The sequence below is a fragment of the Rutilus rutilus genome (assembly GCF_951802725.1).
Source record: "Rutilus rutilus genome assembly, chromosome: 5".
NCBI lineage: Eukaryota > Metazoa > Chordata > Actinopteri > Cypriniformes > Leuciscidae > Rutilus > Rutilus rutilus.
The window spans coordinates 35,541,987-35,558,283 of NC_140213.1; the positions used below are offsets into that span (position 1 = coordinate 35,541,987).

The 16,297-nt window shown below is 35.8% G+C and overlaps 1 protein-coding gene across 2 annotated transcripts; it reads left to right on the forward strand.

Moving 5' to 3' along the window:
* Positions 1–8,221: 8,221 nt before the first annotated feature.
* meak7 (MTOR associated protein, eak-7 homolog) lies at positions 8,222–16,091 on the forward strand. Of its 2 annotated transcripts, none has more exons than XM_084409841.1 (8): positions 8,222–8,322; positions 8,518–8,683; positions 10,720–10,950; positions 11,655–11,799; positions 12,315–12,713; positions 14,036–14,154; positions 14,237–14,419; positions 14,529–16,091. In XM_084409841.1, the coding sequence occupies exons 2-8, from the start codon at positions 8,522–8,524 to the stop codon at positions 14,646–14,648; spliced, it is 1,359 nt and encodes a 452-aa protein (XP_084265967.1). In that variant the 5' UTR covers positions 8,222–8,322; positions 8,518–8,521; the 3' UTR covers positions 14,649–16,091. The 2 variants fall into 2 exon arrangements, with proteins under 2 accessions (XP_084265967.1, XP_084265968.1); XM_084409842.1 differs by having other exon boundaries at positions 8,309–8,359.
* Positions 16,092–16,297: the final 206 nt, after the last annotated feature.

Consider the following 16,297-nt stretch of genomic DNA (forward strand, 5'->3'; position numbering starts at 1 on the left):
GTTACTATTTTTCTTTATTACTATTTGATTAAAGAAATGAATACGTTTAATCATAGTTTTAACAAAAATATTTAGAATTTTCACTTTTAACATTTAAAACATTTAGGCCTGGTTTTACAGACAGGGTTTAGATTAAGCAAGGATTAGGCCTTAGTTCAATTAGGACATTTAAGTAGCTTTTATAAATGTGCCTTAGAAAAAAAACATTACCCATGTAAATCTTGAGACAAAAGAATGGCACTGACATATTTTAAGATATGTCAGAGTAAGTTTCTTTCAGTTAAAACAACTCAAACATGCATTTTAGTCTGGGACTAGGCTTAAGCCTCGTCTGTAAAACCGGCCATTAGGCTTGGTTGCACAAACAGGGCTTAGACTAAACCAGGATTAGGCCTTGGTTCAATTAGGATATTTAAGTAGAAAAAACATTACTGGTGTGCATCTTGAGACAAAACAATGGCACATATATATTTAAAGTCAGAGCAAGTTTCTTTAAGTTAAAACAGCTCAAACATGCATTAGGGTCTCTCCACAGTAGTCGATTGTCGAGTTCACGCGCGTGATCATAGGTACTAAACCTATGCGCGTGAACTCGACAATCGACTACTGTGGACTTCGACCGAAAACACGATGTAAATACAGGTATGTGCGCTGGCTGAATAAACATCATTTTTATTAATATCATTCACATCTACTGCAGTCAGATTCACCCGCGTTCACTCCGAAGGAATCACTCACATGACCTGTGCACTTGTAATGACACATCAAGGATGTTAAGAGCCTAAAAGCAGGTTTAAAACTTGCCCCATTGAAGTCAACAGGGTGCAAATTTTAAAAAGAGGATAACTCGGTGTAGGCAACACCGATTTTTGTCGTTGTTCTCTGTACTGACAGCACTCCAAATATACAAAAAAATGAGCTCAATGTTAAAATTGACCGGAGTTCTCCTTTAAGACTTGTCAGTGAAAGCAGGTATGTTTTTAGTGTTTTATATTTATTTAATTTTGACAAAATAGTATTGAATTTGAATATCTGTTCACATAAGTGTATTTATAGTTGTGGGTGGGCTTTTTGTTTTTACTTGGAGCAAGAAACCACCTTGCAACTGCTTTGCAACATACTAAAAAAACCTGCACCTTGATGAACTGTGTGTTTGTTACAGATCTTCGCTCGAATAGCTTGAGTACTGTAGCAGGTGTTGCTGAGTGACTTTGGGGACGACTTTAATGAGATAAATTAGATGTGAATGTTAATTAGTCTCTCCTGACACTGGGAAACGGGCATTGTATTGATCTTGTCAACAAGAATTTCATGTTTAAGCCACACAAGCACTAGTCAGACAGGCTAGTCCTTATCTTTATCTCCCTTGCCTTGCCTGTTTGTGGAGCTTTGAGTTGCTTACGTGTTCTGACAACTCCAGCGTCGCTTGCTTGCGTTTGTGCAGCTCGCTGTAATACAGAATGTAATGTGTGTTTGAGAGAAAGAATGTGTGCGTGTGTGTAGACATGTTTCTGAAGATTCTTTGGCATCTTGTTCACAAGGAAGTCAGTGCCAGCTATTCTGCTCGGATCCTTCCTGCATTCCAGAGGCCTCCCAGTTCAAGCGTATTTCATACCCCACACACATTACTGCATTCATGTGATGATTGTTTTTGGATAATTATTACAAAAGAGAAATGTACACTATTGTTAAAAAGTCAAGGGTCGATAACATTTTTTTAACGTTTTTGAAAGAAGTCTCTTATGATCAAAAATACCGTAAACTTCCATATATCATCGCAATTTAAAATAACTGTTTAAAATATATTAGAATACATGTCATTTATTTGTGTGATCGCAAAGCTAAATTTTCAGCTTCTGAATAGAAAGTAAAAAAAACAGCATTTTTTTTTTTACAATATGAAAGTCTTTACTGTCACTTTTGATCAACTTAATGCATCTTTGCTCAAAAAAGTATTAAGCATTCATTTCTTTTAAAATATGACTCTAAGATTTTGGTAACTGAATCTTACAGTCACCAAATGAGTCATGTACATTACATAATACATTGGCTAGCGGCTACAAATCTATTTTGATTGCCAATTACTCTACATCAAGCAAGTGGAGGAGTCTGATGAGAACAAACACAGTGTTCTGTTAACCTTTCATTAACATGAAGAACCCAAATGGAGAGCAGGGCTCACACAAAGTTCTGCTGTTTTGCCCTATGGCTTGCTTTCTGATGCCTGAGAGGTGTTGGCAAAAGGAAATTTGTTAAATTTGTTTAAATACAAACACCTTTATTTACATTTTCTAAAGGTACACTAAATCTAGTGCAATGACATGAAGATGGTATGAGAGAATGGTTTACAGGAATTGCTAGTTAGTTCGGTTGAGTCTAGCAGGGAAGAGGAAGATGGGATTTTACTGGGGCGAGAAAGGGGCGCCCATTGAGTGAGTGAATGGGTCACTTCGCAATGTTCCTGTGAACCATTCAGGCTCTGGCACAGTGCTGCCATTGTCATGAGCTAACAAGATGCGCTCCAAACCTGGCTCAGTGGTCCAATTGTCACTAACCTGCGGGCCAATAGTAGGGTCGCCATCACCAACACTGTACCCAACAATCCAACATGCAATGTTTTCATATGCTCTTTGACCACAAATGTTGAAAGTCCTGGAGATATTTGAAAACAGCAATATTTTTACGTTTATAAAATAATACACTCTTCTTTAGAACAAGAGCATCCCATCATTCGCTGATTATATGTTCAGTTGTGGGTTGGATTCTTGAATGTGCTAGAGCTTTATGAAGGTTTCTTTTCAGAGATGCAAATTGGTAGGCTAGTCTGGAAAACACCTCAAGTTCAGGATAGAAAGAAATTAACCTGCAAAATCAAAAAAGATTCTTTATTTTAGTGCAGATTTGTACTTGACCTGCCAATTTAACTGAATTCACCACAAAACGGATGTATTTTATTTGTAGTGTTAGAAAACCAAAAAAAAAAAAAAACCAAAAAAAAAAAACGTAGCCATACACACCTGTTCAAAAGTTTGGGCTCAATAAAATGTTTTAGTATTTTTGAAAGAAAAGGCCCGTTCACACCAAGGAAATAACTTTAAAGATAACGATAACGATAACAATATAGGCCTAGTTCTAAAAATCGTTCTCAATATTAAATAATATTTCACACCACAGCTATAACGACAATGGCACAGAGAAACGATATCGTTGGACGATTTTATCCAGCTGATGAGCGATAAAAACATTGACAGCCAATCAGAATCCATCCTGCTGTAACGAGCTTGATCATTTAAAGTGACAGACAAGCACGCGCTTACAATAAACAGAACGATATCATCCACTAGTCTGGATGCTAATATATTTATCTTTGTAGTTATCGTTCTTGGTGTGAAGGGGCCTTCATGCTCACCAAGGATGCATTTATTTGATCAAAAATACAGTAAAAACAGTATAACTATTTTGTATTTCAAAATATATTAAAATATAATTTACTCCTGTAAAGGTCAAGCTGGTTATTCCAGGGAATATTCCATAATTTCAGTGTCCCATGGTCCTTCAGAAATCATTCTAATATGCTGATTTGGTGCTCAAGAAACATTTCTTATTATTAATGTTGAAACGTTTTTTTGTGGAACCCATTAGTTATCTATTTTTCAGTATTCTTTCTATGAATATAAAGTTCAAAAGAATAGCATTTATATGAAATATATATTGTTTTGTAACAGTGTCTTTACAGTCACTTCTGATCAAATTAATGTTTCCTTCTAAATAAAAAGTATTATTTCCTTTCAAAAACTTTTTTTTTTTTTTTTACTGAGCCCAAATTTTTGAATGGTATAATGATCAGGGAAGGTAACATGCACAGGAGAATGCAGCACTGGCAAGGCTTCATAAATACAACTAATATAAACAGTAACCAGGAAACAGGAAGTACTCTTACCAGAAATCCTGTCTGAATCAGGCTCAATTTAAATTTTACAAAACAAATCTATCAATCTCCCTGTACTGTTAGCCAACTAGAAATGTCCATTTAATTGGGCTATAGCTCTTTAGTATACGGGTCAATGAACTGGATAACAAAATGATTCATTTATTGATTAGGCCCACTTCTTGCAAGCCAATGCAGGGATACACACAATGCGATGAAAGGTCAAGCGCAAATATCAAAAGAAAAGGTCAGCTTTTATAGTCTCAAACAAATTCAGCTGTTTAATTATGATCTAATTAAAATATCTCAAGTACACCCCCTTACAATAAAATATCCAATTTAACCTCATATTTCATGAAGAAGTTTATTTATATTTTAAGGTGGTGCATCATATAATTCTGTATGTACTGGAAAATAAATGTCAATGTACGTATTATAATTAGTAGCTATGCTACAATGCAAACCAAAATGAGTGTGTTAAGAGTTAAGGGATAATAAAGACAACTTGTTTTAAACACAGAGCCCTTGATATTCTTAGCCAGATACACCAGTGCATGGCATCAGTCACGCATGAAGGCACTCATGGCATTGTTTAATGTGCATGTGATGATATGCAAATGAGGGCAGGATAGATAGAAAAATAGACAATAGCAAAAAAGAAGCAAAGACTTTTGAGAGAATTGTTAGTTCCTTATTAAACAATGTGTCGTATTGATAGCAGTAATTTGGTTAAGCATAAACACAAATGAGCACCACAGAGAAAGAACAGTGTTTGCATGCATGAGCGTGGGTGCTAAAGTTTTCACCATTTCCTGTATACTGAGTGCGCTAGACTTTTACCATATAGGGCTGTAGAACAACAGTGGCAGATAAAGGAAAGAGGAAGAAGAAGCAGTCGAAAAGAAAGAGTAACCTCATGCCTCAACTCGCAGATTGGAGGTGCCACAGACAGTGACTACGGTTTGCCTATACTGCCTCTGTTTCACTTCAAGAAGTGTCTGTGCTGTGCCTGTTAGAATACACAGAGCTACAAAATATGACCTTCCAATGCAAACAGTTGTATAATAAAACATTTGCAATTGTTTACATTGTGATTATACATTTAAAATGATTATAAAATTAAATAGTAATAGTAATAAAAGTACATATAACATGCAATATAATAAGCAAATGTGTGGTTATATTAGATACATGGTAAAGATTTGGCTATTGAGAATTTATCAGCTTAAAAATAAATAAATCAATATCAAGAGATAAAAAAATTATAATAATGGGAAATTAATACATAAAAAGACGTGGGGATGCGTGACCTTCGCACACTAAAGCAATACTCATTTTAAGGAAGGGTGGTGTGATTGCTATAGGCAGTCTAGGAAAGAAAACCAAATAATACAAACAGCTGCAGCATATACAAATATTGCAGTACATAAATAACTCAGTACATCAGCGGTAGTTATGCTTCATGCTTCACAGTAGTTATGCTTCATGAAATAAAGTAGTTTACTTTTTTCCGTATTCTGTCACATTTGATTCTATGTTGGTGTACTGATGAAACATGCTATCAGATTTTGCTATATATTTACATTGTTTTATGGGCAGGTTTAGGATATAGGGGAATGTATGGATGTAAAAAAAAGTCTCAAACCACATGAATATGATGCTGGTACAATCTGATAGGTAGTGATTTGTGCTACCTATCTGTTTTAATGGGAGGTATAGCAAAATCTGAGCGGGTAGCACAAATCGTCAGAACATGTGCACAAAACTTTCACAGGAATATCAAAAGTGAAAAAGGCCGGGCCTATGCATGCACATGCTGCGAGCAGGTTGATCTGCACTCTGCAGCACAATAGTGGCATTGTTGAGGTTTACACCTGCTCATTAGAGACTGCACTATACGACAATGTGCAATTAGGTTGTAAAAACCTGTTGTTCACATGTTCTATGACCTTTACGCACATGTAATATGTACAAACCTTGAATATTTCAAGATTACCCGAAGATAACTCTCATGAAGTAAGGATTTTTACCAGTTTTGGTCAATTTATTACAAATGCTCAAAATTTTTGGAACAAAAATGACTTGTGAGGACATCTGAAGTCAATTTCACTATTTTAAAAGCTCATTATTGACATACATGTTTATCTGAGTGAATCGGCTTCTCGAATGAGAAAATCATGTAAGGCATCCAGGCGGGACTTGAAGCAATTGATTGGATCATTGTGGCTTTCTATTGCTGTGATCTCATGTGAGTGAGGTTGTCCCGCCTTTACGCCTGTTATAAGAGAAGAGAAGAAATGTTGCTCCAAGCAGAGGGCTATTTTGATTCAAATTTACAAGGGGACATGAATTAATTATAATAACAATAATAATTAAACATTTAACCTATATAAATAATGCAATATTCCATAAAAACACAATAATCTTGATTTCATGGTGACTTTAAATCAAATCGTGCTTTGAATCTAATATTGTCAACAGGTTTGAGGGTTAGATTTAAGCTTAAGATGTAATAAATAGAAAAACTATGAAAATAACTGCATCTATGAGAGGCCTTATTTAAGGGAGAGGCCTTCTAAAGTGTTTGTGTGTGTGGGTCAGTTTTGGCTTCATTGTGGAGACAAAATGTCCCCAAAGGAACAGTAAAACTTAAATCATCTACATTGTGAGAACCAGTCACACAAAACATGGCTTAATAAGCATACTAAATGACGTCTTAATGAAAATTAAGAAGTGGCTAGATTTAGGGAAGGAATATGAGAAATAGCTCAGTATAAAAACATTACAGGTTAATAAAAGGTTAAATACATGGTAATACAACAAACATGTGTATGTGCTTTGACTCGAGAGAAGTAAAGAATACACTCATCAGTAGAGAGTCTCAGCCCTGAGCACTGCCACACACAGAGTTCAATAAGCCATGCTGGGTGGATGATTGATGCGCATGCGCAGTACATTACCGTGAGGTTTTGCCATTCATTCATTACATGTAATAGCCTGTCTTTCTGTTTCCGTCGCATCGAATTGAATACTATCCCTTCCTGCAGGTCATCTGATTTGACTATTTCCATTTCTCTATTTTTTTAACCAACAGTTTCGGTTACGGAAATGTCCTTAAACGGCTTCTTTCAAAACTTCTGGTAAGACTGCTGAACGTCAGCGCGTCAGCGGGCATCACGCCCAGATCTCACATGAATCTCATGCCCTTAAAAGGCGTTTTTCATCGCCTGTTGAGAAAGATCTGTAAAGCCCCACGGAAAAGACAAATCTGCTGCTTTAAATAGCTGTATTAGTCTGACCTCTTATGGTCAACAAGAGGTACTACATTACTCTTCCCAATGACGCAAACAAATTAGTTCGCTGAGCCAACCTGTAAAAACTAGGCTAATTATGAACTAATTACATAACCTATATTTATATATATCTAGCCTACTTGCCAATCTTATGTGCTGTTTTATCTTTAGATAAACAGAAAGACAACGTAATAATTTAGATCATGGGTCTTTCAATCTTTCAGATGCCAAGGACATCATCCTGGTGCCCTGTCCTAAAATTTAAATAATAGTCTATATATATTTTCATGTAAAAATACCACATTTATACTGTGAAAATTAATATTAAAATATGCTTAAAATAGTCATTTGAAAAATATTTAGTTTCTATGGTATTACGTTACTGTGTTGTGGTATTACTGTGCTATAGGTGGATTATTTATTTAGATGCATTATTTAATTTTTTTTTTGCTTTTTGCTTTAATCAATGTTTTGTTAATTGTATTTAATGCATTTATTTATTGGGTTATTTTTAGTAAATTTGGTTTATTTATTGTTACATTTTTACACTTTTTATCTTTAGACTTTTCCACAGACCCCATAGGACTCACTTGTGGCCCTTGGGACTCCCCCTAAACCCAGTTTGAACCCCCCTGATTTAGTAAATTTAACGGCAATGTATACTTTGTTCTCTGTGTGGTCTTAAAAACCCGAAAGCAAATACTTTTCTATATAGGCTAATCACCATTTATTTGTCATTAACAGAAAGTAGGCCCAAATATCACACAAATACTTACAGTACCTAATTGTAATTTTTTTAAATAAAATATCATATTAAATCTACAAAACTAAGATAAAAGTAGCTACATCAACACCAAACCATCTGGCGTAACCCGTAACAGTATCCTTTGTTTGTGTGACAAATTCCAACTAATTTGACTCCAGGAAACCAACTATCACTCTGCGGATGACGCAACCTGATCCAGCCAATCACAGCGCGGTTTGAAGTTTCTCTCCAGTCATTGGTCCTCTGCGCGTGATGTAGTGCAGAACCAGGAAATTATTTTTTGTGTGTGTGTGTTTACATCGTGAGTCGAAATGTCAAACTGAACCACTGACCAGGTCTGAAGATCTCACTTCAGTTTTTCAGAACTCAAGTGTGTATTGTATTTCAGAGTTTCCCTTGAGCACTTGTTTCAGTCAGCAGTTGAAACTATAAGCATGTTTTTTTATGAATTAATTTGTGCCCATGACAGACAGACTAAATTCCATGAATTAATTCATTTAAGTTGACATTCATTCGTGTTTTCCCTTCAGGGTGATGGGGAACACCGACAGTGTTGTAGCGCAGAAACGACTGGCTCGTTTTCGTCCGGATGAAAGACCCGTTATAGAGGGGACGTTTGACAGGCTTCATGGAACTGGCTCCTCTGCTTCTTCATCTGGAAAAACGGGGAAGGGTTTATCCCTAGACATGCTGAAGGTAAGGCGAGCAGCTGTGGCATAAGCATTAAACTAGTTCTGTTAAACCTCATATTTAATTAATTTTAATTATATTTGTGTATGTGCGTGTATACATATTATCCTTAAAGGGAGAGTTCACCCAAAAATGAAAATTCTGTCATCATTACTCACCCTCAAGGTGTTCTAAACCTGTATGAATTTCTTACTTCTGCTGAACACAAAATAATATATTTTGAAGAATGCCAGTAACCAGTTGATGACCCCATTGACTTCCATAGTAATTTCCCCCCATACTATGGAAGTCAATGGGGTCCATCAACTGTTTGGTTACCCATATTCTTCAAAATATATTTTTCTGTGTTCAGCAGAAGAAAGAAATTCATACAGGTTTGAGGGTGAGTAAATGTCACGATGACAGAATTTTCATTTTTGGGTGAACTATCCTTTTTAATGATTTTGTGTCCCGGTGTGATGAACATCACAACACTGTTATTATTGTTAACTAAAACTAAAATGTTTTTGTACTTCAAATAAAATAAATGTTAACTGAAAAAAAAACCTTTAACTTATTTTATATTAGCTAGTTGCCAACAATGCAAATACAACATTTCTCATTTTCTTTTATTTGAACTTGATGTACTTACTAAAATAATTAATACTGAAATACAGTTGATAAAAAAAAATATATATATACAGTACCAATCAAAAGTTTGGAAACATTACTATTTTTAATGTTTTTGAAAGAAGTCTCTTATGCTCATCAAACCTGCAGTTTAAAAAAAAAACAGAAAAAAAACAGTAATATTATGAAATATTATTACAATTTAAAATAATGGTTCTCTTTTTTAATATACTTTAAAATGTAATTTATTTTTGTGATGCAAAGCTGAATTTTCATCAGCAAGTACTCCAGTCTTTGGTGTCTTATGATCCTTCAGAAATCACTCTAATATGATTTGATACTCAGTTATTATCAATGATGGAAACAGTTGTGCTGTTTAATATATTTTTTTGGAATACTTTTTTCAGGATTCATTGATGAGTAAAACGTTAACAGCATTTATTCATAAAAACAGCATTTATTCAAAATAAAAACATTTCTAACAATATAAATCGTTACCATCACCTTTTATCAATTTAACGCATCCTTGTTGAATTAAAGTACTAATTTCTTAAAAAAAAAAAAATTATTGTTCCCAAACTTTTGACCTGTAGTGTATATTGTTCCAAAAGATTTCTATTCTAAATAAATACAGTTCTTTTTAACTTTTTATTCATCAAATAATCCTGAAAAAAGTATCTCAGGTTATAAAAAAATATTAAGCAGCACAACTGTTTCCAACATTGATCATAAATCAGCATATTAGAATGATTTCTAAGACTGGAGTACTTGCTGATGAAAATTCAGCTTTGCATCACAAAAATAAATTACATTTTAAAGTATATTAAAAAAGAGAACCATTATTTTAAATTGTAATAATATTTCATAATATTACTGTTTTTTTTTTTTGTTTTTTTTTTTTTACTGCAGGCTTGATGAGCATAAGAGACTTCTTTCAAAAACATTAAAAATAGTAACGTTTCCAAACTTTTGACTGGCACTGTATATATTTATAAAATTAACTATAACTTTAACTAAAATGAAAACAGAAAATATAAAAATAAATAAATAACAATAAATTCAAAATATTAATAAAAACTATAACAGTATTTCAGTGTTACTAAAATAAACGAACGATTGAACTGAACGATTGAAAAACCATGGAAACCGATTTTTAGTAAATTTCCACATATTCCTAAGTCTACCACATAATTACTTTAAATTAATTAATTATTGATGTCCAGTTAAATGCTGTCTGAAGTCATTTGTAAGAAGGCTGAACAGTATTGTAGAATATCTAATAATAAGCATCTGCTTGAAACAAAAATGTAATTGTTATGGCTGGAGAACAGATGCAGATCTGTCAAACATTTTCTCTTTGGATTGCATGTCTGTGCAAACTTAAGATACATTGATTTGAACTTTTTGCTGTTTTTTTTTTTTATTTGTGTCAGATGACAATGGGAAAGATGGCCTCAGAATCAATGATAAAGAGAGTATTCCACGGCATACACAGCATTGATCCAGAAGTGCCACTGCCCCCTGGTGATGGGGTAAGTCGTGAGCAGTTGGTTATTTTCCTGGCAGATGTTCTTAGAGGAACTGCAGAGGAACGTGCACCTTTGGTCTTGGCAATGGCAGAGGGTGCAAAGGCTACTGCTACCACAGCTGAGCAGATCAGAGGTGTAAGTATCACCAAAATCTGATTATATAAAGGGGTTCAGTATTAAGTGCTATTATTTTTTTAGTTTTCACTTTAATTTTAGTTTACGTTTTAGTTGTTATGTGCTTTTGTCATTTTTATTAGTTTTTCATATTTATATATTTTTTATATATTATAGATAGAAATATCTCTATATAGATTTAATACATTTTTATTTCAGTTAAGTTTTAGTAATTTTAGTACTCATTTCATTTAGTTGCCAGGGCATATTTTCTCATTTTTGTTTAAGTTTTTCAGCTAATAGTTATATAGTTATAATGTGATTTTTGTTTTGTTTATTTCAGCTTCATTTTAATAACCAAAGTTGATTTCATTAACACTGTTAAACATAGGCCTGAAAATATCAGTTAAACCAACTAGGCCCGGTTTCACAGATAAGGCTTAGATTAAGATAAATAGGACATTTATTTAGCTTTTATAAACATGTCTTAGAAAAAAAAAACATTACTGGTGTGCATCTTGAGACAAAACAATGGCACTGACATATTTTAAGAAAGATTGCAGGTTGCTTTCTGTTAAAATCGCTCAAATGTGTATTTTAGTCTAGGACTAGGTTTAAGCTCATGACTATTTAAACCCACAAAGTCAATTTAACAATGAAGCATCAATACAATTTCCAAATAATTCTTAATATCTTATTGTGGTAATTTAATGTTTATGAAATAGTTTGTGGAAGACCTGGTTTCAGCTGCAGTGCAGACTCTAGTCCACAGGGGGCATCTGCGAGGTTGGCAACCCGATCGCATGGCTGATGGCCATCAAGGGGTTAAACTGCTGTCAGAACATTTGACCTCTGAATTAAAATCTTCAGGTTTGTATCAGAATCACAGTAAATGCTGTTTTAGATTAAATCCAAATGAAAATGAATAAAGTGTATTTTTAAATAATGTGAATGAACCATTCGGATAAATCTCTTAAAGTATTTATTAATATTTTGAATTAGCTTTTATTTTACAGTTTTATGCTTAGTAATTTTTAATAGCTTTTGTTTTTGCTTAACGCTTTACAATAATTCCATTTGTTAACATCAGTTATCTACATTAGTTAACATGAACTAACAGTGAAAAAATAATAATTATAGTTATAAATAATAAATAATTTTAGTTAATGTTAATTTCAACATCAAAAGTTGTATCTTTTAATATTATTTAATGGACCTGAGCTTACATGAACTAACAATGAACAGCTGTATTTTTATTAACATTAATGTTTTAACTAATATTAACCAATGGGACCTTATTGTGAAGTGTTACCTTGTTTTAACTAACAGTTGCAGTGCACAGCAAGAGGATTATTTAATATAATTAGTCCTTATCGCTTCAATAGACCAGAGTGCGTGTGACATTCCATGTCTGGAAGACTGGCTTTTCCGGATCCCAGCAATGGCCATGTTCTTGGAGCTTCTGATTGGTGAGGGGCTAGGAGTTGGGTTGCCCTCTCGTCCTCCCCCAACTCTCTTGCCCCCGTGTCGGTACGCTCCCTGGAGTGACCTCCGATGTCTCTTGAATCTACCTCTTCTGATGTTCCTGTCCCCTCAGCTACCAGAGGGACATAGCGCCCCCTGGAGGTTATTATTCTCTACAAACATACACGGGGAAAGCTTCACCCGATTGGTGGGCAACTGCAAAGGTCGGGGTCCCACTGTAATGTTGGTAAAAGACACTAAAGGCCATATCTTTGGTGGCTTTGCATCTCAAAGCTGGGAGGTCAAGCCTCAGTTTCAGGGTGAGTTCAGAAGGATTAAACCATATTATGCTGTGTTCATGCCATGTCATAATTGTGGTAATTATGAGATGATGACCTGGAGTCAGAGCCATTCACATCCTCGGATTCAAAATTATGTGTTTCTACAGCAACACCGTCAGTGGCAAAATAACTGCTACAGGTGGTACATCAATTACGCAGTACACTCTTAGAACAAAGGACAGTGTAAAAGTAATCCCATTCCGTGGGAAAACTACTGGCTTGAACTATGGGTGATTTATAGGTTCAAATAGAGCCTGCTTTAACGTCGCTATTTTTTAACTGTTAATGCATTATTGTCATGTTAATTTGCCCTAAATTCAACACAAGAGAGATTTTCTTCACACACAGTATGAGTTTAGCCTGGGTTTCCCCATGCTGCCTTGCACGCAGCGCGATTTTATTCACGCTGCTAGGCAGCCTGGATTCCATGGACCAGATTTTCCCCTCAAAAAGGGAACCAATCACAGAACGGGGAGGGAGCAACAAGGCGATGACGACGTCTATGCGACACACCGAAGCAGTTTGTTTAAAAATAAATTCGGTGGTTATTTCGATAAAAACATGTCTGTAGAGTATTTGTACCTTCTACCCTCATGTTTGTCTTGCACAAACGGCAATATTCGCTGAACGCCATCGTGTACACATAAATCTTTGATCCATCGTCTTCTTCCTCGTCGAATTTCTTTCGCTCTACATACGTCATCTTGTATAATTGAAACGATTGGCTATGAGCTACGTACAGGCGCATTTGATAGACATTCGTAGTGCCCAATAAACGGCTCTGGGCATTCGTAAACCACGCCTCAAATACGAGAAAATGAACATGTGGTTCCCAGACCACGTCTCCATGAGACGAGGTCTGACGTTAGCCAGGCTAGTATGAGTTGCAGTCTGAAGATGTTTTTCTGTACCATTTTGATTGACAGGATATTATTGGCCCTGATCATCAGCTGCTTTTAAATAATTGACCGATGGCCAATATTGAAAATAATTGCTTTTATTGGCTGATACATCGGTGCATCTCTACCAAAAAGGTTCTATATGAATAAGGAGAAATGTCTTGAATGATTACAAAAGTCGCTTCTATATATGCTTTATATTCTATAATAAAGCGCCTGACAGAACCCTTTAAGGTTCTATATAGAACCTTTTTTTCTAAGTGTCAGAGTTTACAAATTGTAATTACGAGTTCTATGAGGACATGAACGCTTACAAGTCAGAATCTCGTAATTAGTTCATTCTGACATGGTGTGAACACACATTTATACATTACAATCAATGTTTTCTTCTTTTTGCACTAGGCGATTCCAGGAGCTTCCTCTTCTCTATTTCTCCCTACATGCGAGTGTTCACCTGCACAGGCTATAACAATCATTACATGTACTTGAACCAGGGCCAGCAGACCATGCCAAATGGCTTGGTGAGATCAATATTAAACAGTGCTCAAGGCTTTACAACACCATGGAGCAAAACAAAACTACATTGTTACTTCTCTTTTTTAGGGTATGGGTGGTCAGCATGGCTATTTCGGCTTGTGGTTGGACTTCGATTTTGGACACGGCCACAGCAGGGCTCGACCACGGTGCACTACATACGGCAGTCCTCAGCTCTCAGGAGACGAGGAATTCAAACTGGACACCGTGGAGATGTGGGGCGTTGGGCAGCTACCTGAAGAACAGGAACAGGTCTGTGATAATATGCTGAATTTTGTAGTTTTTGGGGTTTGCAATTTTGATACTAAAAAAGATCAAAGTAATCATGCAAAATTGAAATGTTCCTGATCTTGACATTCAGGATGAGAAGAAGAAAAGCATACTAGATGCAGATCCTGAAGTACAGGCCATGATGGAAATGACAGGGAAGACCCTGCACAGCCAAGGCCTCCGAGAACCTGAGGAGGATGAGGGACAGTGAGGATGGAAAAAAGATGAAGACAACATGGAGATCAAACTAGCAGTGTTTCTTTTAAGTGTTTGGTTTGGTTTGTGTTTTTACACTAATATGAATGATGAAGAAACCACACTGTTAAGAACCACTTATTAAGGTGTTATTACACTGCAGTTTTTATGTGGATATGCAAACTCAAGGAGCTGGTTTCCTGCTTTCTGTGAAATATTAAAATGTGCACACAAAGACGTTTTGATGTTCTGCCTGACTACTGTTTAACACTGAGTATTGATAATGTGTGACTGGATTCTACATTTCTTATCAAATATCTGGACATTATGTGGTTGCATTTTGTCTTGACTGATAACTTTAGTGTCTGTAAACTGAAAGATTGGAAAATGGAAATTATTATTAGTGGTGCTTGTCAATGTTATTGCTCACACTTAAACTTTGGCACGCTACTCCTCGCGCACCATTTGTCGTAGCCCCATGAATGAGGTGTCAAATCGACCAGTTTATTGAGGAGAGGTGTGCTATGACTTTTATAAGCCATCGGGTGTACGATGTTCGTCCGGCGGGCGATAAATCTGCCGAAAAAAGTTCCATAGACTTAACATTGGCACAAAATTTGTAAGATCATATCTTTGGATCAGAAGGTCAGAGAAACTTGAGGTTGGGCTCTTTTGACTCGGCCTATCAAGCAGCTTCATAACAACTTCAACTTCATAGCCATGCCCTAGCAGCCAGTTACAGGACCCTAGCAACCATTAAACAACATTAACAAGCAAAATCTCCGCACCAGGACATTGTAGAAACACAGAGTTGGCCTTTTTCGACTCAGACTGGCAAACAGTCTTTAAATATCAACCCATAAACTGTATAAGCAAAACCCTAGTAACCATAAAGAGTACCCTAGCAACCGTACAATCACATGAATAAGCTATATCTCAGCACCAGAATATCGTATAGACATATGGGCTCGTTTGTTTCGATTGGGAAACCAGTCTGTAAATATTACCATGGTAACTGTAACCACACTCTAGCAACCGAGTGCCGAGTTTTGCCACTGCAAGCACCACTCACATTTTCTTCAGGAAATGTAAGCTTAGCGTTAAGTTCTGCCAGGAAGACTCAATCAGCGCGTTATGAATTAACTCACTTCTAACCAATCATGTGTTAACACTCTCAGTATAAAAGAATGGTACTTACATCCGTCTGAGTTCGCAGATACTGACGGCGCCAATTACCTCCATCCTCCCCAACCACCTCCAAGATGGTCCTTTCCCTCAATCCTCCCCACCACCACCAGGATGGTCCCTTCCTTTACCTCCAGGGGGTCGGCTGCGCCCCTGCCTTCATCTTCAGGCGGGATTTGCAGATTCCGTTACCCTCGCATTGCTTGCTAAGGACGGGGCCTACGCCAAAGACTATGCTTGCTGAGCTATTAATAAATTTACTCTTGTTATATCATTTTATCTCCCGAGTCTTTCTGGTAGAAATGTACATTCTAGTTCTTATGTATTGTTAAAACCCAGAAAGCACCAAATACATAAATGTAATTCACAGAATGAAAATGTAAAAGAATCACTATTTATTCACAATGGGAAATTACAAAACCATATTATAATAATGCAATTAAAAAAATAATGGAACTTTGTTTCCACAATAATTTGGCA

Bases quoted from the DNA above. Each gene is read 5' to 3' on its own strand.
- meak7 (XM_084409841.1), top strand. From the start codon at position 8,522: ATGGGGAACACCGACAGTGTTGTAGCGCAGAAACGACTGGCTCGTTTT. The intron at 12,714-14,035 runs GTGAGTTCAGAA...TTTTTGCACTAG, and splicing joins GGTCAAGCCTCAGTTTCAGG to GCGATTCCAGGAGCTTCCTC. The intron at 14,420-14,528 runs GTCTGTGATAAT...CTTGACATTCAG, and splicing joins TACCTGAAGAACAGGAACAG to GATGAGAAGAAGAAAAGCAT.